We start from the raw sequence: 23554 nt of genomic DNA, 5'->3' as shown, positions 1-23554 counted from the left end.
ACAAAAGTCACATAAGCATTTTAACAATAAAGGAAATCCATGTTAGACACAAAATTTCTGAAAAGATTAATTAAAAGAAAAAAATAAACAAAATGATTTTTTTTTTTTTTTTTTTAAGGAAATCCTCACTTTCTTTAGAATTCTTGCAATTTCTTATTGTCCAAACACAACACCCAGCAACACCACAATATAAAATAAACTCCCAATACTGAGCACTTTCTTAGTTTCCCTCACCTCTCCTTCTCTCTCATTCTCTCACAGACTCACACACAAATCTAAATCTATAATTTCTAATAACCATTGTTGATGGTCAAATTTGTGGAGGTTTTGATAGTTGAATTATTATTATGTGGCTACAAAGAAAATAGAAGAAAAGAAAAGAATTGAAAAGAGAAAAATGAGTCTTGATATTTGATAAATTATTGTTTGGTTTAAGTTAGATTGTTGTGTTCCTAGGTATTGTGCATAGAAATAGAAACTAAGAAAGTGCAAGAAGTCAAAAGAAAATAAAAGAAATTGAGATTTAAAAAAAATATTTTCTTTTTTTTTCTTTTAATTAATCTTTTTAGAATTTTTTTTGCCTGACATGGATTTATTTTATTATTAAAATCCTTATGTGGCTTTTTTAATATTTAATTAAATGATTTTATTTTATTATGTTAGCCACATGTGTGTCTACAAGCCAGACCATTTGCCACGCAAGAATTTTCCGTTAGTGAGTTAATAGTAAGGACCAAATTGACTGTAAATTGAAAATAATAGAGATCAAATTGACTACTATTAAAATGTAAGGACTAAATTAACCGTGCCCCTAAAATATAAGGACTAAAATGGTGTTTTCACCTACCATTAGGGTTTTTTTTTTTTTTTTTTTGAAAAACAACTATCATTGGGTTTAGTAATTAGTATTGCTAATAAAGAAGCACAGACTTCTCATAAAAAATATTAAAAAATATAATTTATAAAAAAAAAAAAAAATGAAAGAAGAAGAAGAAGGAGAAGCACATACTCGTATAAAAGTTTATTTTCTCTGTGATATGAGAGTTACCTAATCATTTACTATAACTTCTCCGAATTGTCATTATCATGATTCATGATAATTAAAATCCTGGAAGGTATACAAAAAAAAAAAAAAAAATCCTGGAAGTAATAGTTTGAATCAATAACCGCCTACTTGTTTTTTTAAGACTTTCCAAGTTCTAAGAGTATATGATATTACCTACATATTTAGTATTTACAAAAAGAGACATTGCGTGCTTTGACTCCAGCTTGCAATTTGTCAAATTGATGTTTCCATTTTCGTGTAAGGATATTATTTTCTGAGTGGAATTAGCATATATTATTAAATTCAAAAGCTAAAATTTTAGCTGTAAAATAGAACTATTTTAAATGGAAACAATTACTTTCCTTACAGTGGAGGGTGTAAAAATAGATGGCTTTTATAGGAAATCCTTTTAGAATTTAAATTAAGATATATTTTAATTTGAATAATGATGTGAAATATGTGAGATTCTCAACAACAAAAAAGGAAAAGATTTTATGCAATATTAGAAAAAGTCAACAAAAACTCAAAGGTTTTCATTTTATATTATACTAATTGAAAACCGGTAAAATGCATGGTAAATTTAACATAATATTTTTTTTTTTCTCTTTTATTTTACTTTTGCTATTACATATCTTAATTAATAATTATATAAAGAGTTTACTTATATATTTCAAATTCAAATCCTCACACAGCGGCAAAAAATAAAAAAACATGAACCCCAATGGCCATATTTTCTTCACAACTTCTCTACTCTTCACAGCCCAAAAATTGAGAGAGCTTTCTTCTTATTCTATTCAAAATGGCCTCTTCTGGTATTCCTTCACTTCCTTTTCTCTCTATTAATTTTCACTTTTTCTCTGTACCATTTTTTGTTTTATATATATTTTTGAAAAGTTTGGAGTTTAATATTGTTGATTATTGTTCTATATAGAACTTGAAGTGAAGCCAATCATAGTCATTGACGATGATAATATTCCACGATTCTCAGGAATCATCGATTCCAATTCTCCTCTCGGTAATATATATATATATATATATATTTTTTTTTTTCCTCCTGTATCTTGCACGCCATATGTATGCATAAATTTCTATTTGAGTGTATGAGTGAAAGTATCATTGTTGTCTTTGCAGAGAAAGAGAAACCAGCGAAGGTTAAAATCGAGCAGCGTCTATGTAAAGTTAGAGATAATGATAGTGATGATAAAAGAGTGGTGCTTGATGAGCCAAATTTTATTGATATTGCTGATTTTGATTCGCCGTTGAAGGTTAAAATCGAAGGCAGGCAACGTCTATCTATTGTTTCAACTCGAGATAATGATAGTGATGATAGAAGAGTGTTGCTTGATGAGTCAAATATTGTTGATATTGCTGATTTTGATTTGCCATCGAAGGTTAAAATCGAAGGCGGGCTGAGTCTATCTACCGGTTCAACTCAAGAAAATAATAGTGATGTTAAAAGAGTGGTGCTTGATAAGCCAAATTTTGTTGATATTGCTGAATTTGATTCGCCATTGAAGGTTAAAATTGAAGGTAGGCAGAGTCTATCTATCATTTCAACCCGAGATGATGATAGTGATGATAGAAGAATGGTGCTTGATGAGCCAAATTTTGTTGATATTGCTGAATTTGATTCGCCATTGAAGGTTAAAACCGAAGGCAGGCGGAGTCTATCTATTGTTCCAACTCGAGATAATGACAGAAATGACAGAAGAATGGTGCTTCATGAGCCAAATTTTGTTGATATTGCTGAATTTGATTTGCCATTGAAGGTTAAAACCGAAGGCAGGCAGAGTCTATCTATCATTTCAACCCTAGATGATGATAGTGATGATAGAAGAATGGTGCTTGATGAGCCAAATTTTGTTGATATCGCTGAATTTGATTCGCCATTGAAGGTTAAAACCTAAGGCAGGCGAAGTCTATCTATTGTTTCAACTCGAGATAATGATAGTAATGACAGAAGAATGGTGCTTGATGAGCCAAATTTTGTTGATATTGCTGAATTTGATTCGCCATTGAAGGTTAAAACCGAAGGCAGGCAGAGTCTAGCTATTGTTTCAACCCAAGATGATGATAGAAGAATGGTGCTTGATGAGCCAAATTTTGTTGATATTGCTGAATTTGATTTGCTATTGAAGGTTAAAACCGAAGGCAGGCGAAGTCTATCTATTGTTTCAACTCGAGATGATGATAGAAGAGCGGTGCTTGATGAGCCAAATTTTGTTGATATTCCTGAATTTGATTCGCCATTGAAGGTTAAAATCAAAGGCAGGCGGCATCTATCTATTGTTTCAACTCGAGATAATGATAGTGATGATAGAAGAGCGCTGCTTGATGAGCCGAATTTTGTTGATATTGCTGAATTTGATTCGCCATTGAAGGTTAAAATTGAAGGTAGGCGGAGTCTATCTATTGTTTCAACTCAAGATAATGATAGTGATGATAGAAGAACGGTGCTTGATGAGCCAAATTTTGTTGATGTTGCTGATTTTGATTCGCCACAGCCCAAACATGTTGTTAAGGGTGGTCATGAGAATGGTGGTGGGAATGAGAATAAGGATGTCCTCAATGACTTATTATTGTTTTATTGGATTGTTTTTTTGAATGTCTTTGTAGAGAAAAAGAAGCCAATGAAGGTTAAGACTGAAGGCAGGCAGTGTCTATCTAAAGTTTCAACTCAAGACAATGATAGTGCTGATAATAAACCAGTGCTTAGTGAGCCAAATTTTGTTGATGTTGCTGATTTTGATTTGCCACCGCCCAAAAATGTTATTGAGGGTGGTTGTGAGAATGGGGTTGGGAATGAGATTAAGGATATTCTCAATGTCTTATTATTGTTTTTTTGGAGTATTTTTTTGAATGTCTTTGTAGAGAAAGAGAAGCTAACGAAGGTTAAAATCGAAGGCAAGCAGCGTCTATGTAAAGTTTTAACTCTTGATAATGATAGTGATGATAAAAGAGTGGTGCTCGATGAGCCAGATTTTGTTGATGTTGCTGATTTAGATTTTCCCCCACCCAAAAATGTTGTTGAGAGTGGTGGTGAGAACGAGATTAAGGATATTCTCAATGACTTAGGTGGTACGTGTGATTTTTTGTCCATTGAGAAGAAGCGTGCTCTGAAGAGGATTGGCCCAAGTGAGGATTGTGTGAAATTGGTGAAAAATAGAAAAATGAGTGAAGTGGAGAAAGCTGATTTGCCAGAATATCCAAGTGTGGGGTCTTTGTTTCTTGCATCTGACATGTTGGATCCCTCCTTGGACGTGATTAAGACGCTCGAGAATGTTGTAGAAGAGCAGGAGGAAAAAAGTGATTTGTGGAATGTTTCTACAGGTAATGGGGTACATAAAGTGAATAACATTGATGAAAGGCTAAATAGAAATGAACCCAAAAATTTATTTTCTAAGGGACTGCCTTTTATGTCTGAAGTCAAAGAAGAGGAGGTTAATTATTTGCATATTGACATAGAGGATGATGATGATGATGAGAATGATTGTGTTGCTTTGAGTGGCAAGAGAATGATTAAGGAGGTGGAGAGGAAAGGCAGTAAGTCCAAAGACGAGTATGATGATTCTGATGGAGTTAATGTATTGGATGATTTTGTTGCAGAGAATGACAATTCTATTACTATGAATTCCCCAAATTCTACTTCCAAATTTCCTTATAAGATTGCCAAAATGTTGTATCCAAATCAGTGTGATGGGTTAAGGTTGCCTGAATATGTGAGTGCAGGGTCTTCGTTTCCACCTGCATTTGACACATTGGAATCCTCATTTGACTTGATTAAGAGGGCTGAAGGTAGGGTTGAGAATGTTGTAAAAGAACAAGAGAAGAAGAGTGACTTGTGCAATATTTTTGAAGGTAATAAGGTGCATGGAGTGAAGAACGATAGTGAAAGGCTAAATAGAAATGAACCCAAAAAGGAAGGTGAGAACTTAATCTATAAGAGATTGCCTTTTGCATTTGAAGTTGAAAAGGAGGACTATACTCATTTTCATATTGACTCGGAGGATGATGAGGATGATTGTTTTGTTTTGACTGGCAAGAGAATGGTTAAGGAGGTCCAGAGACAAGAGACTAAGTCCAAAGACGAGTGTGCTGATTCAGATGGTTTTAATGTGTTGGATGATTATACAGATGGTTTTGTTGAAAAGAATGACAGTGATATTACTTTGAATGGCCCAAAATCTACTTGCAAGTTGCCTGGTAAAATTGCCAAAATGCAGTATCCTCATCAGTGTGATGGGTTAAGGATGCGTGAATATGTGAGTGCAGGGTCTTCATTTCTGCCTACATCTGACATGTTGGATTCCTCATCAAACGTGATTAAGAAAGTTGAGGGTAGGGTTAGGAATGTTGTAGAAAAGCAGAAGGGAAAGAGTGATTTGTTGAATGTTTTTGAAGTTAATCGGGTACTTGGAGTGAAGAACGAGGGTGAAAGGCTAAAAATAAATGAACCCAAGAAGGTGGATGAGAAATTAATGTCTAAGGGACAGCCTTTTGTGTCTAAAGTTAAGGAAGAGGAGGTTAATTATTTGCATATTGACTCCAAGGGTGATAAGTTTGTAGGTAGGGTACTTGGGACAAAGAAACACGGTGAAGAATATAAGCCTCAACCTGAAAGGGTGGATAAGAAGTTAGTGCCTATTGAACAATCTCTTGTGTCTAAAGTTGAAGAGAGAATGGATGATGATGATGAGGATGCTTGTGTTATTTTAAGTGGCAAGAGAACTGTTAAAGATGTAAAGAGGGAAGGGAGTAAATGCAAAGAGGAGTATGATGATTTGGATGGTGTTGATGTGTTGGATGATTACACAGATGATTCTGTTGCAGAGAATGACTGTTCTATAACTTTGGATGGCCCAAAATCTACTTACAAGTTGCCTGGTAAGATAGCCAAAATGCTGTACCCACATCAGTGTGATGGGTTAAGATGGCTCTGGTCTTTGCATTGTCAGGGTAAGGGTGGAATCCTAGGGGATGACATGGGTCTGGGCAAGACAATGCAGGTAAAGAAATGGATATATAATATTAGGACATTTTTTGATATATATATATATATATATATATATATATATATATATTAATTATAATTTGTTTATAGTTGTTTGTATCTGATTGCAGATTTGTGGCTTCTTAGCTGGATTATTTCATTCGCGTTTGATTAATAGGGTATTGGTTGTGGCCCCAAAAACATTACTGCCCCATTGGATCAAAGAATTATCAGTTGTGGGGCTCTATGATAACATAAGAGAGTAGGGCTACTTGGCATGTACCTTTGATAGAGATAAAAGATGTATATTTATGTTTGAATTATAATTGCCAATGTGTCCTTCCATGCAGATACTATGGGGCTTGTCCAAAAGCTCGACAGTATGAGCTCCAGTATATACTTCAGGTATTAGATATGCTGTTTTTGCTTGTTTAATTTGGGTTTCAAACTTGGCATATGAAACCTTTCTGGCAAAATTAATACTAAGAATGCAACAAGGTTTATGCATTAGATTAAATTTGAAGTTTGATGGAGGCTGAAAGAGTTAACACAAGTCTGGAATATGTTAACCTGATTCACAATCTTCCAAAGTTCGAATTTCATAAAATGCTGAACTTGGAAGTTCAAAATTTGTCATCCCTTCCATGTAATGGTTACTTTGAAATTTTGAGAGTTATGGTTTCTAGAGATGTGGTACCCTGGGGTTCTGGTGTTCTTCTCCTGGTTTGCTAATTTTTTGTTGGATGTAACATTCTGTGATTGTTACTTGCAGGACAAAGGTGTTCTTCTCACAACTTATGATATTGTACGGAACAACTCAAAATCTTTACGGGGAGGCTATGACTTTGATGATGAGGGAAGTGAAGATAGTGTCACATGGGATTATATGATACTTGATGAGGTATTTTGTTAGATCCTTTCCCTGTAGTTTGACTTTTGAATGGATTGCAAAATTTTTAGAATGCATGATCACTTTACTGTAATGCATACTATGTTTTGTCCCCCCACCCCCAGCATACTCTCTGTACTCGTGGTACATATTTATGTATGTGCTTTTATGTTTGTCTACTTTGATGGAAATATATATATTTGAGTATTTTATCTTTTTGACACAAAGTAAAATTCTTTTGTGAATACCTTATGTCATAGAATGTAATAAATGGGTATAGGAAGAGATTTGTGGAAGCTAGGTAGAAATAAATAATAAATTGGATGCCTGAAGAGGACTAAAGTCTCAATGGAAGTAAACAATCGTAAATATAAGAAACTCCTTATGCTCTGTTTCACATGTCTTGAGTTAAGCCAATCAGGGAGTCATTATGTTGCCAATGCAAGGGTATTTGATCATTCAGCAGTGCCTATATAATTGAGATTCCATATACGATTAATATGTTATCAATTTCAAGAACAATCAATATTAGGAGTGATTTAACCCTTTAGCATTTCAGGTTGGGATATGAGATACTTCTTGCAAGCTGTTAACAACTAATTCTGAGAGATTTTTTTGGTATTAAAAAAGTTCAAGAAAAACTAGGGAGGTCAGCATTGGAGCTCAGTGATCTTTCTTTGAAAATAAATAACAGTGAAGGAACTTTTGTGACAGTATAGCTGGGTTTAATTTTCAGCTTTGTTGAATGTTTAGAAGGGCTGCACTCATGCCTCTAGGACTGCTGCACGGACTGAACATGAGGTGTATGAATGTCATTTTAAAGTTTCAAATTTGTAGGCTTATACATGGCAGATTGATGGAGAATATACCACTCAGATAAAAGTTCCTCCTGCCTTAACATTGCTCCTTTTCAAGTTGCAGATTGGTTCAGGGAGAGTATTTTTCTCACCGTACAGGATTGCGGAAGGGACCTGTCTTGGCCCAGTTCCATTGCCAATCCTATAATTCTTCATTATATTCAAAATTGGAATTCGCATGAAACTGTTCTCATATTGCCATTGCGCATAATAATATGTTTTATGTGACCTAACAATTCTTTTTTTGTATCTTACGACTACTTCATTATTATTTGATCACCCCATTTACTACCAGGGGCATTTTATAAAGAATCCTAGTACACAAAGAGCCAAAAGTTTGCTTGAGATACCAAGTGCTCATCGTATTATCATTAGCGGCACACCATTGCAAAACAATCTGAAGGTAACTTACATGGAATTCATTATGTGATCATTTGTTCTTTTCTAAAATTATAATTCATTAGTTCAATGTTATGTTCATTGATTGGATTTGGATTTTAGTGTGTGATCCTTGTTTAGTTTTCTCTGTGCTTGTGTTTGAATTTTTTTTTCCTTGAATTAGGAGTTGTGGGCCTTGGTCAATTTCTGTTGTCCTGACCTGCTGGGTGACAATAAATGGTAATAATAGTCTTCTTTTTGTGGTCGTCTTGAGTTATGTATGTGCTTCTTGTTTCACTAAAAATTGTAGTTTCCCAGGTTCAAGGAAAAATTTGAGTGTGCCATTCTTCGTGGAAATGAAAAGGAGGCTTCTGATACAGAAAAGCATATTGGTTCTGAAGTTGCAAAGGTAATGATATTTTAGTATGGTTAGATTGTGGCTTGTGCTTTTTGAACCTTGGTTATGTTAGAAATGATTCTGGAGGTCTTTTTTTTTGGGGGGGGGGGGGGGGATAAGTACAATGATTTATTAAAAGAAAGCAAAGCTTGAAATGGTGAGCTTACAAACAGACATGGTACATAAGATCAACTAGAAAACTATGAACAACCCCCCCCCCCCTCCCCCTCCCCCTCCCCCTCCTCCAAAATCACAGTGCAATGTTTAAACTTTAAACAAAGTTTTCAGGAAACTATTCTTAATATCCAGTATTGATTCTCTTCATTATGAAACTTGAAAAGTCCTACAGTTTTGCTCTCTCCTATTGGTCCACATGATGCAATGAGGAGTCAATTGCCAAATAACCCAGTTTCAATGACGTCAAATCTTATGGATCCCCCAAAAAAGGAAAAAGAAGCTGTTAGAATGTTCATTTTCCATTTTCACTTTCTGGGTTTCAATAGTTTGATATTGAACACCATATTTGTGTACATTGTATGTATTATATTCCCATCTTTGTGATTACGAATTGCAGTTTTACTGATGGTCAAAGCATCTTACATGCAACAGGTTCTTAATTTTCTTATAACAATAATCTAAAAAAGGCTATGGCAAATAATAAATGCTGAAATATACTACTTATTGAATAATTTGCAAGTTATGGAAAAGCTCTTGTTCATGTTCCAAATTTTCCCTTATGGGGAGCTTTGAAACATCTAGCTAAGAAGAATTATTCTTATTTGTTTTATGTATGCACGCATACTTATAATCATTGTTGTCAATGCGTATTGTACAATAAGTATCGTATTGTGTACAAAAAGTTTTGTATTGTAAGAGCATATCAGAAGTGCTCATGAATCATATGATACAATGATATGTATCATATAAATTATATCATATCGTACAATTACAGACAAGTGGCTTTAAAATGGGTTTTTCGTATAAATTTATGCTTTTATTTGAATCCAACAAGTTGTTAGATTTGTTTAGTCGTTTCTAACTCAAAATTATTAGATTACTTAATTGAGCCCAATAAAATAACATGTCCAGAAGTTTTTTTTCTTTTTCCCCTCTTTCTCCTACAAAATTTTTACACACTATGACACTTCACTCTCATATTTGCTAATTTCTTTTCTATACTATGAATAATGTATTAAATAACAATATAATTATTTTTTATTTTGGTCAGTTTTGTTACAAGTCTAAAAGCTAGAATGTCATGAAGAAATTTTTAAAAATTATTAAAATAAAAGAACAAAAAGAGATAATAAATGTTGATAATGATGGAGAAAATTTCAATCAAGAAATAAATATGCAAGATGATGAATATGATGACAACATTGACTTATATGGAATTGATTAGGAAAGATGATAAATGTGATAAAAATAAATTATTATTTTGGGTCATATGTCATGTATTATCACTTTTAAGTTTAATCAATTTGAATGTGTATGTTATAAACATATGTTAATTTGATTTATTTAGTTAACTTGTTAAATGTTTCTCCAAAAAAAAAGGTTAGATTCTTAAATATTATTACATAAGTGATGATTAATTAGTCATTAGTTGAATATATTCCAAATTTATAATGAATACGCCCTTTATATTTGTATGTTTATAAATTTTATTAGGTGTTTGTGTATCTTACGATACACGAAAAACGATAAACAATACACAATACAAAAAAATAAAAAATTGTTTCATGGCACGATTCATGTTTTGACAACTATGCCTATAATATATGATCTACAAATTCCAGATCAGCTGATACTGTTTTTGTTTAAGGTTCTGGCTTAAACTATTATTTAATGCAGGTTGCAGACTTGCAATCTGCTCTGCTATCACAGCAGATGCTTAAATATGAGACCAGAAATTTAATAATTGTGGCCATATCTATCTTTATATAGAAGTTATAATGTTTAAACCTTGAAATTTTTTAACGTTTTTAAATGTTGGCTTTACCTTGTTAATGATGTTTAGGTTTCTAGTGAGGTCCTAAAGTAATGCATAATAGTATAGCCAAGAAGTGTTAGTGATGAACTGCATGGATGGCTGTTTTACAGATCGGTATTCCAAAATCTGTTTAAAAGTGAGGGAAAGAAAAACTGTGTCAAGTCATCCCTTCTTTGATACTTATTGTGTACTATATATTTTTCCCTGTACGCATCTGTTTTATGTCATAAGCTCTTTCACTTGCATCTTATTTTTTATTGCTTTCTCACAGATAGAGGTAGCTGTTAACTTTGTTTCCAAGGACAATAATACTGTTCATAATTTTTTGACAGGAGCTCAGAGAACATATTCAACCTTATTTTTTGCGTCGCTTAAAAAATGAGGTATTTGATGAAGAAGATTCCAAAACAATTGCCAAACTTTCTAAGAAGAATGAGGTCATTGTGTGGCTAAGATTAAACAGTTGCCAGGTTTGATCTGCTTTTTCTCAGTGTACTTTTCATTTCATCTCCCACTATGGTTTTATTTAAAATGTCATATTCATTTCCTAGTTTGCACTTATTTGGCGTAGAGACAACTTTATGAAACTTTTCTGAAGAGTGAGCTGGTTCTTTCAGCCTTTGGTGGCTCACCGCTGGCTGCAATTACGGTATTGTTTGTGATCCTTGATCATGCTTCTGCTTCTTTTTTTCGTTAAATTCTTGTTTTTAAAAAAAAAAAAAAAAAATCAGTGTCTACTTATATGATTTATTTTTTCTTTTTTGATTGTAATCTAGTAGTGCCTTTGGAAGTTTACTAGATCATGCATCTAGAGATATTGTTGCAGACTTCTTTGCAAATTTTGTTCTATTTAAAATAGATGGAGAAGTACCTACTTTTGGAGATTCGTTGTTCTCTATACAGTTGAAAAATGTGGGTTTATTTATGTTTAAAAGCGTTGGTTTTGACATCCCCAAGGGTAGCAACAGAATTTTAACTTAATATTATTTGTTTTCAAGTTCATCACAATTATTATGTCATTATATATATATATATATATGAAACTCTTGAATCTTTTTATATGTGTCTTTAGAGTTGGCTTAATTGTGGGTTCTAATTAGTTCAATTGATAAACTTTTTGTCAAATGGGACTTGGGTTTGAATCCTACCAACACCAAAAACCAATTAGTATCTTGGTTTGATAATAAAGAGTATCATCATGGAATGAATGCCATAAATCAAATCCGATCATATCTATATTAAAATAAATAAATTGGCTGGCTCAGTTGAATCATTGGTTGATCCAATTTGGACTCGTCTACTAACTTGACCAAATATCAAAACAATTCCATCCCACTTAAAGTACTTTTTATTCTTGCTACTTTTGAATTTCTTAATCTCATTTATTTGAGCTCTAGCTAAAACTGCAGCTCTTCCCCCAATAAGAAAGGGTAGAGGGTAAGTTCGTAGGTTTGAAACCCATTGGATATGTGTGTGACCAATAAAAAATCAGAGGAAGTTCTAATATCTTGTTTAAAAAATCTCGTACGTAATACGCAAAACTCCCACTTTTGTTGGGTTTGGGAGAAGTCATGGTAGGTAGTCTTAACCCCAATTTTGTTTGGAGAGTTCAATTCCCAAAGTTCTAATATCTTGTACGAGAGGAAAAAAATGCCCCCCATTTTTTATTCTGATATTTTATGGGTATGAATGGGCTTGTCAGCTTGTGAGTAAGGTTTGAGGTTCAAAACCCATCGGGTGCGCAGGTAGACCTACCAGTCAAAAAAAAAAAAGGATGTCATTGGATAGTACCATGAATTTGCTATTTTCAATGTGTAGCCAATTTGCATGGACAAAATTGTCATGTATCTGTTTGCTACAATGATCCCCCCACAAAAAATATATATATCAGGAAATTAGAAACTAGTTTATTATTTTTTTTCCTGAAAGGATAACTATAAATATAATTTAATTTGAAACAGATTCTGAAGAAAATATGTGATGATCCACTTCTCTTGACAAAGAGAGCTGCTGCAGATGTCTTGGAAGGAATGGAATCAATGCTAAAACCAGAAGATGTTCATGTGGCTGAAAAATTGGCAATGCACATAGCTGATGTCGCTGATACAGATGACTTGGAAGAGAAGCATGACAGTGTCTCGTGCAAAATATCTTTCATATTGTCTTTATTGGTGGGAAATGCTGCACATGGATTAATAGATTCCCCGGATATTTAAGTTGATTGCTCAATATGATTTGTTCAATGATTACAGGATAACTTGATACAAGAAGGCCGTTGTGTTCTTATCTTTTCCCAAACCCGTAAGATGCTTAATCTTATCCAGGTTAGTCTTAACTTCGTTTCCTTTTCAAAACTTGTCTTAAATATAGTGGATAGTATGGGGAAGGGGAACAGAAAGTTTTTGTTTATTTAATTATTCCTGTGTAGTGGATAGTCTTAGGACACTCTTCTCAATCAAGGTTTGTCTTTTGAGTCAAGAATTTAATAAAGATGGAGTGATGACTCAAAAGACAAGCCTTGACTGAGAGAAGTGTCCTAAGACTATCCACTATATTATATGAAGTTTGATGAGGGTCTATTAAGCGTTTAAGTGAGTAGTTGTTTGGCATTGCAGCAAAGTGAAATAAAGATAAATGTCTAGTTTATGCAGGGTTTTTTTTTTTTTTTTGGTACAGGGTTGTATATATCTGCCACATAATGCTTTTCATAATATGATGCAAGTTGACGTTCAACCCATCATGTGAATTCATCTAGGGGTACATAAGTCTCTCACTAATTGTCTACAATTAGAAGTTTAACCCCTGTCTGATTCATATTATGTGAAAAACAAGCTATTTTTTGTCACTATGCATATGTAGAAGTCGCAGTTTTTATTCTCATTGAGGCAAGTTGCTGCTTCTATTTTCTTTTAATTCCAAGACATTTATTCGGACACATTTGCACACTTTATCCATAAATGTTAGTGCAATATGGTTATTTGGCATAACATATGACTTTTCTCGTGTGGTATGAATAATTCCTTCACGGTTTCTATGCTAGAGCTAATCTAAAGCTGAATTCCACTAAGATATATATGCTTTATGTTTGGATAGTTTGTATAAGGTCCCCATGTTAATAGCTAGAGAAACTCATTAGATGTTACATTTACATCCCTGGTTGTACACTAGCTGTAGAACCAACAATTTTGCTTGAATATTGTATAATTGGGAAAGGGATCCTCTCTATTTGAATTGGTTCCATTTCATGGTTGAGATTATATCCCTCGTTGTACCAACCTAAACATGTATAGACCGCCACATCATTTAAATTTTAAATGACACGGCAGTTTGTACATTATTAGATTCGGAATATAAAATTTTGACTGTGAAATGGATGTAATTTAGAGAGGGCTTGAAATGGAGAGGATCATGTTTCCTATTATTAGGGGTAAGACTGTCTACCAATCACCTCTCCTAATCCCGCAAAAGTGAGAGTTTTGTGCACTGAGTATGACCTTTTATTTTATAGTGTGTATTTCTACTATAGTATAATTGACACAAATATTAAGGAAACTACATTTACAGAATTTGAGGTTTATTAGAACTGCCACTTGAAGATGAAACTTCAAATCTTAAGATTTGAAGCTTCTGGTACACTGATTTAACATAATAAATATCTTCTTTATAATGCAGCAGAAAATTCAAGGAGAATTGCAGGAAACGAATAGAGCAGGAAAAAAAAAAAAAAAGCGAGATAAAACTAGGAATCAGCACTTAGCGATGAAAATTTGGAATCAACATCTAGGGTTGCCTAGAATCAGCACCAAGCTATTGAAATAATTCCAGCCTAAAGTTTATCAATCAAGTAAAGCATAACAATACTGAACCTTGGGGCTTTTAAATTAGATTCCTAAAGCAAATAAAATAAAATATCTAATCTATTAGATCAACAGGTCAGCTGGCAGCGGGCTTCCATCATGCATCCATAGTCACTGGATGGGCCAACTTCTTGTGTCGACATCCATAAACACACATAATTGGAGGCCTATCTAGTGTCTGCACCACCATGAAAATCAAATTTTTTCTTGTTCACCTTGGATGCATGTTTTCACAGTGTTGAAATATAATCGATTGATTATTTTATCGACTTGGTTTTTGTTCTTCTAAGTCACCTTTTTTTTTTTTTTTTGCATTTTGTTCAAATGAACTCAATCAAAGTATGATGATTGAACAGATTTAGGAATTGGATATGCTAATGAGCTCAAATTCAAATGGCATTTTCTCCCCTTGTAAGTTGTAAGAGCAAATTGGCATGTGAGGTCGTGGGTCAAGATCCACCTGCTGCGTGTGTAACTTGCCAATAAAAATATGTATATGAAACCTAAAATGATGAGTTAAGGTGGTAATTTGATGTTCTGTTAAGCACCATGTTTTCTTATTGACCTAGAGTTTGTTGTTATATCAGACTTTCCCGTAATTTGACTTATTAGTGATCTTTTGTTTTATAGAATTCAATAGTATCCAAAGGTTACGAGTTCTTGCGCATTGATGGTACCACAAAAGCTGGTGATAGAGTAAAGATTGTTAATGTAAGTGTTGTATATAATCAAAGTGGTTTGATTTTCTTTCAATAAAAAAAAAGTTTGTGATTCTCATGATCCTTCTATCTGTAGGATTTCCAAAAAGGTGTTGGAGCTTCCATATTTCTTTTGACATCTCGAGTTGGTGGTCTAGGCCTTACACTAACAAGAGCAGACCGTGTGATTGTAGTTGATCCTGCTTGGAACCCCAGGTGCTCTTTCTAGTTTTTCTTTCTTTCTTTTTCTCTTTTTAATAAAAAATATGGACGACTTTGACCAACCCACCTTGTTAGTTAGGCAAAACATCATTTTGGATACTTATTTGTCTTTTCTGATGGTCATTCACCAAAAGTTATTACATTTTTGAGTGAACTAGTATGACTCTAAGAACTATAATTTTTCACTGCTTTCCCTGGATACTTGCATAATACATTTTTACAACCTTCTCTCCCTCTCTCATAGGGTTCATCATACTTACCAGAAAAGTGGTCAACATCCTGCAACGTCTTTTGTACTGTTTCTATTCTAGTTCTATTTACTTCATCTTTGCTTTATTTTTGTCCCATGAAATAGAAGATGTTTGCTGGTCTGGTCATCAGATTTAGTTGTTTGTTAGGTTACCTATTATATAAAAATTCAATGTGTTCCTCCATAGTGACCTGCACATCCTTTTGGTTTGGCCAAATATGAATCTAATCTTAAAGAAGGGATGGGGGTATTAGCAGCTGTGGAAGTAACAGAGGTCAAGGAAGTTGTTGAGAAATCAGTTTATCAGTTATGAGTTGGGTTGCTGAATATTTCTTGTCTTCCCTTTCACTTCTTTATCCGACTCAAGCTATGGAATTTAATAATATTTGTAAAAAAACCATTTATGTATAGCTGCTTTGTTAATTTACCTTTGCTCGGTAATCTCTTTCTTAAATTTTCAATTCCTCTGTTGTTTGTAGTGGTGTACAATTTATATGGTCTTTGAATTAGTATTCACATATGACTGCTTTCCTCCTTGCTTTCCATTTCTCTGTTTTTTCCCCTGGATTTTTGAGCTTCCCAGTTTGTTAGAGTAATAACCTGTGGATCAAGGTTAGTTAAACTAAATTTTACACCTTTTTTTTTTTGCAGTACGGATAACCAAAGTGTTGATCGTGCTTATCGAATTGGGAAAACAAAGGATGTCATTGTATATAGATTAATGACATGTGGAACTGTTGAAGAAAAGATATATAGGAAGCAGGTGAAGTCTATTTCCCCTTTTTCTGTTCAGGATATACAGAGGCAGTATTTGATTATGCCATGGGGCATGAAGTGTGCTGTTGGGACCTACTGTTTGCTAGAAGTTTTAATACCTTGCTGCAAATGGGGAAACATTGCCTTGCTGGGACCATGCTCTAAGTCGTATAAAGCTGTTTAAAGGAAATAGTTAAGATATTTTAGGTTTCAAAATATTTAAAATAAACCTTCTGTGGTTCACATTAAATAAAGATAATATGAGGTGGACATGTGCCTCTTTAAGGTTCGATATGTTTTAACTGGACCGTTTTTCTCTGTTTGTGTATGAAATGCATGCTTCCAGACTAACAGATACACGATCACCCTTTCTTGGTGTTTTTCAATTGTATGACAGGAGATCTTCTTCCTGGCATATCTATTTATTGGTTGAAAGTATGTTCCAACCATACTTTCTAAAATTTGAGGCATTAAATGTAACTGTGTTATTTTGAATAATTGAATATATCATTTAGATATTCAAAGGAGGATTGTTCAAAACTGCAACTGAGCACAAAGAACAAATTCGGTACTTTAGCAAGCAGGTACGCACTTCCAAAAAAAAAAGTGTTGCTTTACGTAGATTTCAAGAACGTTACTAATCTAAGGGTTTGATGTTCTTTTCTAAACTTGTGATAATTTTTTGTAGGATCTTCGGGATCTTTTTAGTCTCCCAGAACAGGGGTTTGATGTCTCTGTTACCCAGAAGCAGTTACACAAAGAGCATGATTGCCATCACATAATGTACTTCTGCACATGCTTTTGCATTCTATATCTTCAGTCCTAGAATATGATTCAAATTATATTTTGGGGTTTGTTATTAATCTGAAAACACTTGACTGTAACAAACACTGAAAAATTCTAACCTCATGTTTCTTTAGATGCTAGAAAACTCTCAAAATTATTTGAACTTTGACAAGGTATAAAGTTTCAGTCAACCTGATTGAGTTTACTTGTTGCTGATGGTCCTGAACAATGTCATCTTTTTATTGATCTAGGCAGAGTTAAAGGAAGCAAAAGGAGAATGCCAAAGCTAAATTGTTTTCTTTGCTTAACATTTTTTTAGAAATTCTCCTTTTGTTGCTCTTTCTTGGATGCATGTGGAGGCAGGGATAATAATGATACTCTGAAGATAATTTTAGGTGTTTGTTTGTCGTAACATTCTTCTATATGGCATTTTATATGTCTCGAACCCTCATATTATTAGCTTGAGTTACAAAGAAGTTGCATGAAAATTTCCTTATTGGTGATTGGTTTAACTTTTAATATTCTTTCATAAAACAAGTTATATGTGCAGTCCAAATATAATTATGCTTTGAGGAACAAACAAAATGGATAAAAATCTCCTTATAGGTGTTTGGATTCAGTGTACTGTTTGGATTCAGTGTCTTAGCCATACCTAACCCTTTTTTTTTTCCATTCTAAGTAAACAACACTTACTTTCATTTTGACAGTTTCAATAATAAGAGCAAGTGTCATATAATAAATAGCTTGAAGTGGAGCACAAGTGACGTGCGTGCTCATACATACCTATCAAATTTTGATGGAGTTGAAGAAATCATCCACACAATGTTCCTTTTCTTGAAAAGACAATATGTCCCTTTTCTTGAAAAGAATGTTGAAGTTTCAGGAGTTTTTCTTGAATCAAGGATTGAAATGTCTTAGGGTGAGAGAGAGAAGGTGGAAAGAAAGGTGACTTAGGCTCCGTTTAGTTGGGAGGAGGGAAAATGTTTTAGCTTTCCATCATGTTTGCTTGGTATAGAAGATGGAATAGTGCAAAGGATGGAAAATAAATACAAATTTCCTTTGTTTTGGTTGAGAAGGAAAATGAGAAGATAGAAAAGATAGATTAAGGAAATATTTAGGTCAAAAGCTTATTTTTTGTTTATGTTCAATTCTTGATTATGATCATGAAGTTTTATTATTATTATTATTATTATTATGGACTCCAATATTGCCGATTCCCTTTCTACAGTAGCATAGATAAAGATGGATTATAGAAGTCCATAAAGCTAAGGCTTTGTAGAAGCTTCTAGATATATGAATAGCAGTCTCGCTTAACACCTTTATATAATAATATTTATGCTGCAGAGGCAATATGAAACTTTTATTATGTTGTTTACATACCTTTCATTTGCAGATTTTGTGCAGTTGTAATTCATGAAATCCGCTTCTCTTCTATGTTAAGTCATTAATTATTCTCTTGTTTGTCATAGGGATGACCATTTGAAAGCTCATATAGAGTTCTTGCAAACTCAAGGTATAGCAGGAGTTAGTCACCACAGTTTACTCTTCTCCAAGACAGAACCTATACAAGTTGTAAAGGAAGAAGAGGAAGTGACAGCACCTGTACAAGTTGTAAAGGAAGAAGATGAAGAGATTAGGTGATTACCTTTGGTTTGCCGTTTTCTACTTTGGCTGCATTCATTTTAATTTTAAATTTTTTGGTGTCCCCATTTGGACCATTATGGGACAAAGGTATTTTACATAATATATGAACCCTATCATTTCTTGGGGCTACATCTATGTTTATCTGAAAGATTTACAAATCATGTTACCAGTTCTCTATATTGTAGTGTTTTTGCAATCCCTTTTTTTTGTCTTCCCATTTTTAGGTTTTCTAGTGGATACATGTGTAACCTAACGAGCTTTGGCAAACTATAGAGCTGGTTCAATTAGTTTTGAAGCAATCTTAAAATAAGCTGATGAGCTTTGGCTTAAATGAGATCCCATTCCTTCTTAAAAATGGGATAGAGCATATAGTCGTGGATATAGGACTTAATCTTGAAATAAAAACTAGTTCAACTTTATTCTAGTTTTGGTTTGTTGAAATTATTTTGATTTGTATATAGTTTGTCTAAACCATTTATAACATATATACAAATTTTGGAATAAAAAATGGAAAATTAAGAACTAGTTCTATATTTTACAAAATTTAACAGACATGCACTTGATAAGTCTTGTACCCATGACCTCACCTTTCACTTTACTCTAACACTCCCCCTCAAGTCGGATATAAATCAAACATGTTGAAAGGCAATCATTGTAAGGAGGCACATGCTAATGACTTTGTGAGGATATCACTTTAGCATATATATTTATGTTATAAAAGCATGTTGTGATTATAAAAATACTCTTATGCTAAAAAAAAATAACTAGAATTAACTGTAGCATTTTACCATGGAAGGATGTGCCATTTGAGTTCATTGGCATTATGTTAAGTTATTCTCGGTTGACCCAGTTTATGGTTTGCCAAACACCCCATAAAACTTAAAAGCATGTTTCTATTTGTTCGATTGGTTCCAAAGGAATGAAAAGAATTTAAAAATTGCCAAGAGAGCTTGCAGGTATTTTAGCTTGTGTTTGTGCAGGAGAAGGTGTCTTTAGAAGTATATGAAGCGCTATGCTTATTTGGTTACCTGTTTGTGTGCAGCAAAAAAGGGACTACGTTTGTAGGATGTTTGCCATCAAGTTCTTCGCTTGAATGTATTGTTGATGGGTATGGTCTATTAGCATATATCATAGTAAGTCTTGTTATTGAAGTTACAAATATACTTGTTCTTGAAGTGAAAACTTGCCTTCTATTTTTATAGTGCTGCATATGATTTCAAGCCAAAGGATGTAAGCATGAACAAGAAACGCTGTTCCCTTGACAGTGGGAGTAATCTGACGAAATTTGAAATTGAAGAGAAAATCAATTGTCTATCTCAAAAGCTTGCAAATAAGGTACATTTTATCTTTCTCTTTCTAGCTAAGTAAATAATTATGATCTTGATGAAACCATGCCAATGTTGGTAAAAGTGCAGGGCACACTTAAGCATAAAGGCTTCCTAGAACTTAAGCACAAAATGCTATTATGTGCCTAATTGAAGTGAAGGGCACATTTTAAAAATAATAATGTAATAAATTTGAAAATTATCTTGTGCTTGAAAAAATAAACATAACCATAATATTTGATAACCATGATTAAAATGAAGGCATGAACTACATGGTTGAATAAAAATATACCCTAAAAGCATAGGTCAAAAAGCACTAGAATGTTAAGTAATAATTTCTATGCCTAACAAAAGCAATGCAATTCTAAAGTATCTAATCATCATCCTCATTCAATAGATCACTGCCCTCACAAGTTTTGTGACTCTTATAATCTTCTTTTACTTTTTCTAAATTATTAGTCTCTCTCTCAATGGGGAAAAAGGGAAGATCAATGGGTGTGGGTGGGTTGTGGGTTTTAGGATCAAGCAAAGGAGAGTGTGTGTGAATCAAGGAGAAATAATAAAGAAGAGAGAGAGAGAGAGAGAGAGAGAGAGAGAGAGGGAAATATATCTGGTATAAAGGTAAAGTTTGTCTGGCTTGAGTCTCCTTTGGTGAGAATGAGTATGGTCCTGAATGGACTTTTGCATCTAGAATTTGTAACTGGATGGAGGGCTGGGCTTAGACGTATGATATCATACCAGAAAATTGACCTTTGTATAACATTAAGATTTGACAGTTGCATACTTGCATTATACATTTGGTGGTAAAAAAAGCACTATTTCTGGCACTTTGTGCATAAGCATGCTTTTTCCAGCAGTGAGCCATGCATATGATTTGTCAAAATTTAGGCCCATTTTGATTGGGCTTTTTCAGCTTTAAGGAACCGAGGCTATCATATTTTCCTGTTTGGTGACAAATGGTGCTTTAGTATGCCACCATTTTTGTGAAGTCGGGTTCAGACTTTTTTTTTATGATTTTTTTTTTTTTTTTTTTTGGCGAAGAAGTCCAAGGATAGATTTAAAAGCAGCTGCATATTGTGAAAATTTACAGCCCTGCCAAACTGATCCTTTATTGATTAATAAATAGCTTCAATTGAAGATAATTCTGCTTGCCTTCTAGTGAAGTTTGCAGGTTGCCTGTAGTTGGAGCTATTCACATAACTGGGTTAATTTAGGATTGTTAACCATCCTAACATTTTGAATATATCGTCATTTTGCTTGCAATCTTCTATATTTTCCTTAACGTCTTAGGCCAGTAATATGTTATTTAGGTTGAACTCTCCAAATTGTAGAAGTGAGCTGTAAACCGTCTAAATCCTATAATTCCTTCAAGGGCCTATGTAACCACCCCTCTAAGTAACGATCCTGAGATTTAAATAGACTAGTCTTGACTACTGTATAGCTATCCAACATGAAACACTAAACTGTATTCAAGTGAGTTAGTTTAGTCATTATTCTATAATATCTTTTCTTGATTAAAAAGTAATCTTACTGAGGTTTCTTCTGTTTAACTGCTTCATTATTCTCTTTAATAGGGCATGGTTTCCAGATTACCAGACAAGGGAGAAAAATTACAAAAGCAGATTGCTCAACCAAATTTTGGGCTCTTTAAAATTAGAAAAACAGAAAGAACTGAGAACACAGTTATCGATTTAGATGATTAACTGAGGAGCTTAGATCATTTTTGCTGATTAAATAAACATAAACTTTTGAAAAAATTAGTTGTATATGTTTTTTTTGTAGGGTTGATCGATAATATTTGATTTGTGGTATACTTGGTGTAACTCTTTGCAATATTACACCACTCCATAAATTTTTAGTAGATTAATATTTTGAGAATTCTGCCTTTGGATTACATATTTTATGTGTTATGCATATAATATTTTGTATTAGTCAGATCTTGTTTACTTTTTTATTCATAAACTCATGATTTATGAATAATTTTAAATGTCAAAAAAATACTTGACATTGAACATTATATAATGAGATAGTTATTGATCTCCCATCATCTTGATATTTTGCAATCATGGAGAGTATGACAACGCAACATAATTCAACAGTTGCTTTGTCAAAATACCCATTCAAAAGAAATTTATGGAGTGATGTAAGTCATGTAAGATAGCAAAAAGTTACACTAAAGTGTTTATAAAGCCTCTGTTTTGTGTTAGTAGTTCTTGCACAATGTTAAGTGACACCATTCATTGTTAGTATAGGCATAGAATTTACATTCTATGAAGTGATTCAAAATAAACGCTGTAAATTTTTGTTTGGCTGCTACATTGGCCTGTGTTTGTTTTTACCTTGTGATAAACGAGAACACAACCAACTGAAGTATGTACTAGGAGTGTGCAATGCCAAAAGGCTACCATAGTGAAGCATTTGTTTTCTCAGTGTCCACCTTGTTTCTTTAACCTTTTCCTTTCAAATTGGATGAATCAAGCCAGTTCGTGTTTTAGAGCCCATATGGGGATTTTATTAACGGTTAAAATTTCTGGTCATACTGCACCTAGATTTGGCCATATGGGACTTTCATTTTTGGCTGTGATTGTTGGAAATATGGACCATAATTGAAATGAGACCAAGATTTTTAATGGTTTCTGAATCTTCTAATGTATTGTAGAAGTAATAACCTGTACATGGCTGTGAGATCTTTTTTTTTTTTTTTTCATGATGGTAGGGTATGTCACTTGTATTAGCTGGTTACAAGTTACACCAAAATTCTATAGTAGCCCGCTTGTTCCCAAATTCTATGTCAACTTCAAGGATAAGCAAGCTTGTATAACGTGTACATAAAGACCCAAATTCTTCAATTATTCACCTAACTAATCGCTAACCCATGTGATACACGGAAAATCCAACAATGGGTAAATAGACATTTTGCTAGTTAGTATTTTTTTTTTTTTTAAATGAAGAAATATTTAATTTTTATACTTTTCCATAGTTTAGAAGTGTTGTTTAACATTGAACGTTATTGAGTTGCAAATGCATAGTTACTGAAACCTACAAAGTAATTTACAATTCTTAAATTAATAAAGCAAAACTCTCAATAATTATATATACACACACTCAAAACTAATATAAACTACAAATATATAAACAAAAACCATAATATGAGGAAGAATTATCAAGTTTCAAATTTGAGTAGCAATATAACTTTCTCGTAGTAATAACAATATAGACAATTCAAAACATGGAACAAAAATTATAATACTTAATTCCATTATCTTTTATGTTGATGAATCCAAACAAATAATTAATTGAAATTAATCCAAAAAAATAATTAATCAACCAAAAGTCATAGCTTTTAATAAGAAAACAAAAAATCACATGAACTTAAATAAAAAGCATTTAAGGTGAAGAATTAAGATCAACCTATTGAGATGCAAAAACCAAAAACTCAAAGATTTAAAACTTCAAAATTTATAGAA

At 33.2% G+C, this 23554-nt stretch overlaps 1 protein-coding gene across 1 annotated transcript; it reads left to right on the top strand.

Moving 5' to 3' along the window:
- Positions 1-1756: 1756 nt before the first annotated feature.
- Positions 1757-21970, top strand: LOC115965810 (protein CHROMATIN REMODELING 24-like). Its single transcript, XM_031085105.1, has 22 exons — positions 1757-1857; positions 1977-2060; positions 2177-6051; positions 6167-6297; positions 6386-6440; positions 6808-6936; positions 8077-8184; positions 8344-8399; positions 8478-8568; positions 10882-11019; positions 11121-11198; positions 12511-12720; positions 12802-12873; positions 15037-15117; positions 15202-15320; positions 16228-16339; positions 16848-16916; positions 17021-17115; positions 18588-18755; positions 19805-19870; positions 19965-20097; positions 21662-21970. Exons 3-22 carry the CDS (start codon positions 3010-3012, stop codon positions 21788-21790), a joined length of 5082 nt encoding a protein of 1693 aa, XP_030940965.1. The 5' UTR covers positions 1757-1857; positions 1977-2060; positions 2177-3009; the 3' UTR covers positions 21791-21970.
- The last annotated feature ends 1584 nt before the right edge of the window (positions 21971-23554 follow it).

This window comes from Quercus lobata, chromosome 10, assembly GCF_001633185.2.
Source record: "Quercus lobata isolate SW786 chromosome 10, ValleyOak3.0 Primary Assembly, whole genome shotgun sequence".
In the NCBI taxonomy this organism is placed as follows: domain Eukaryota; kingdom Viridiplantae; phylum Streptophyta; class Magnoliopsida; order Fagales; family Fagaceae; genus Quercus; species Quercus lobata.
Note: the sequence above shows the minus strand (reverse complement) of the source record. Positions and strands in the feature narration are given on the sequence as shown.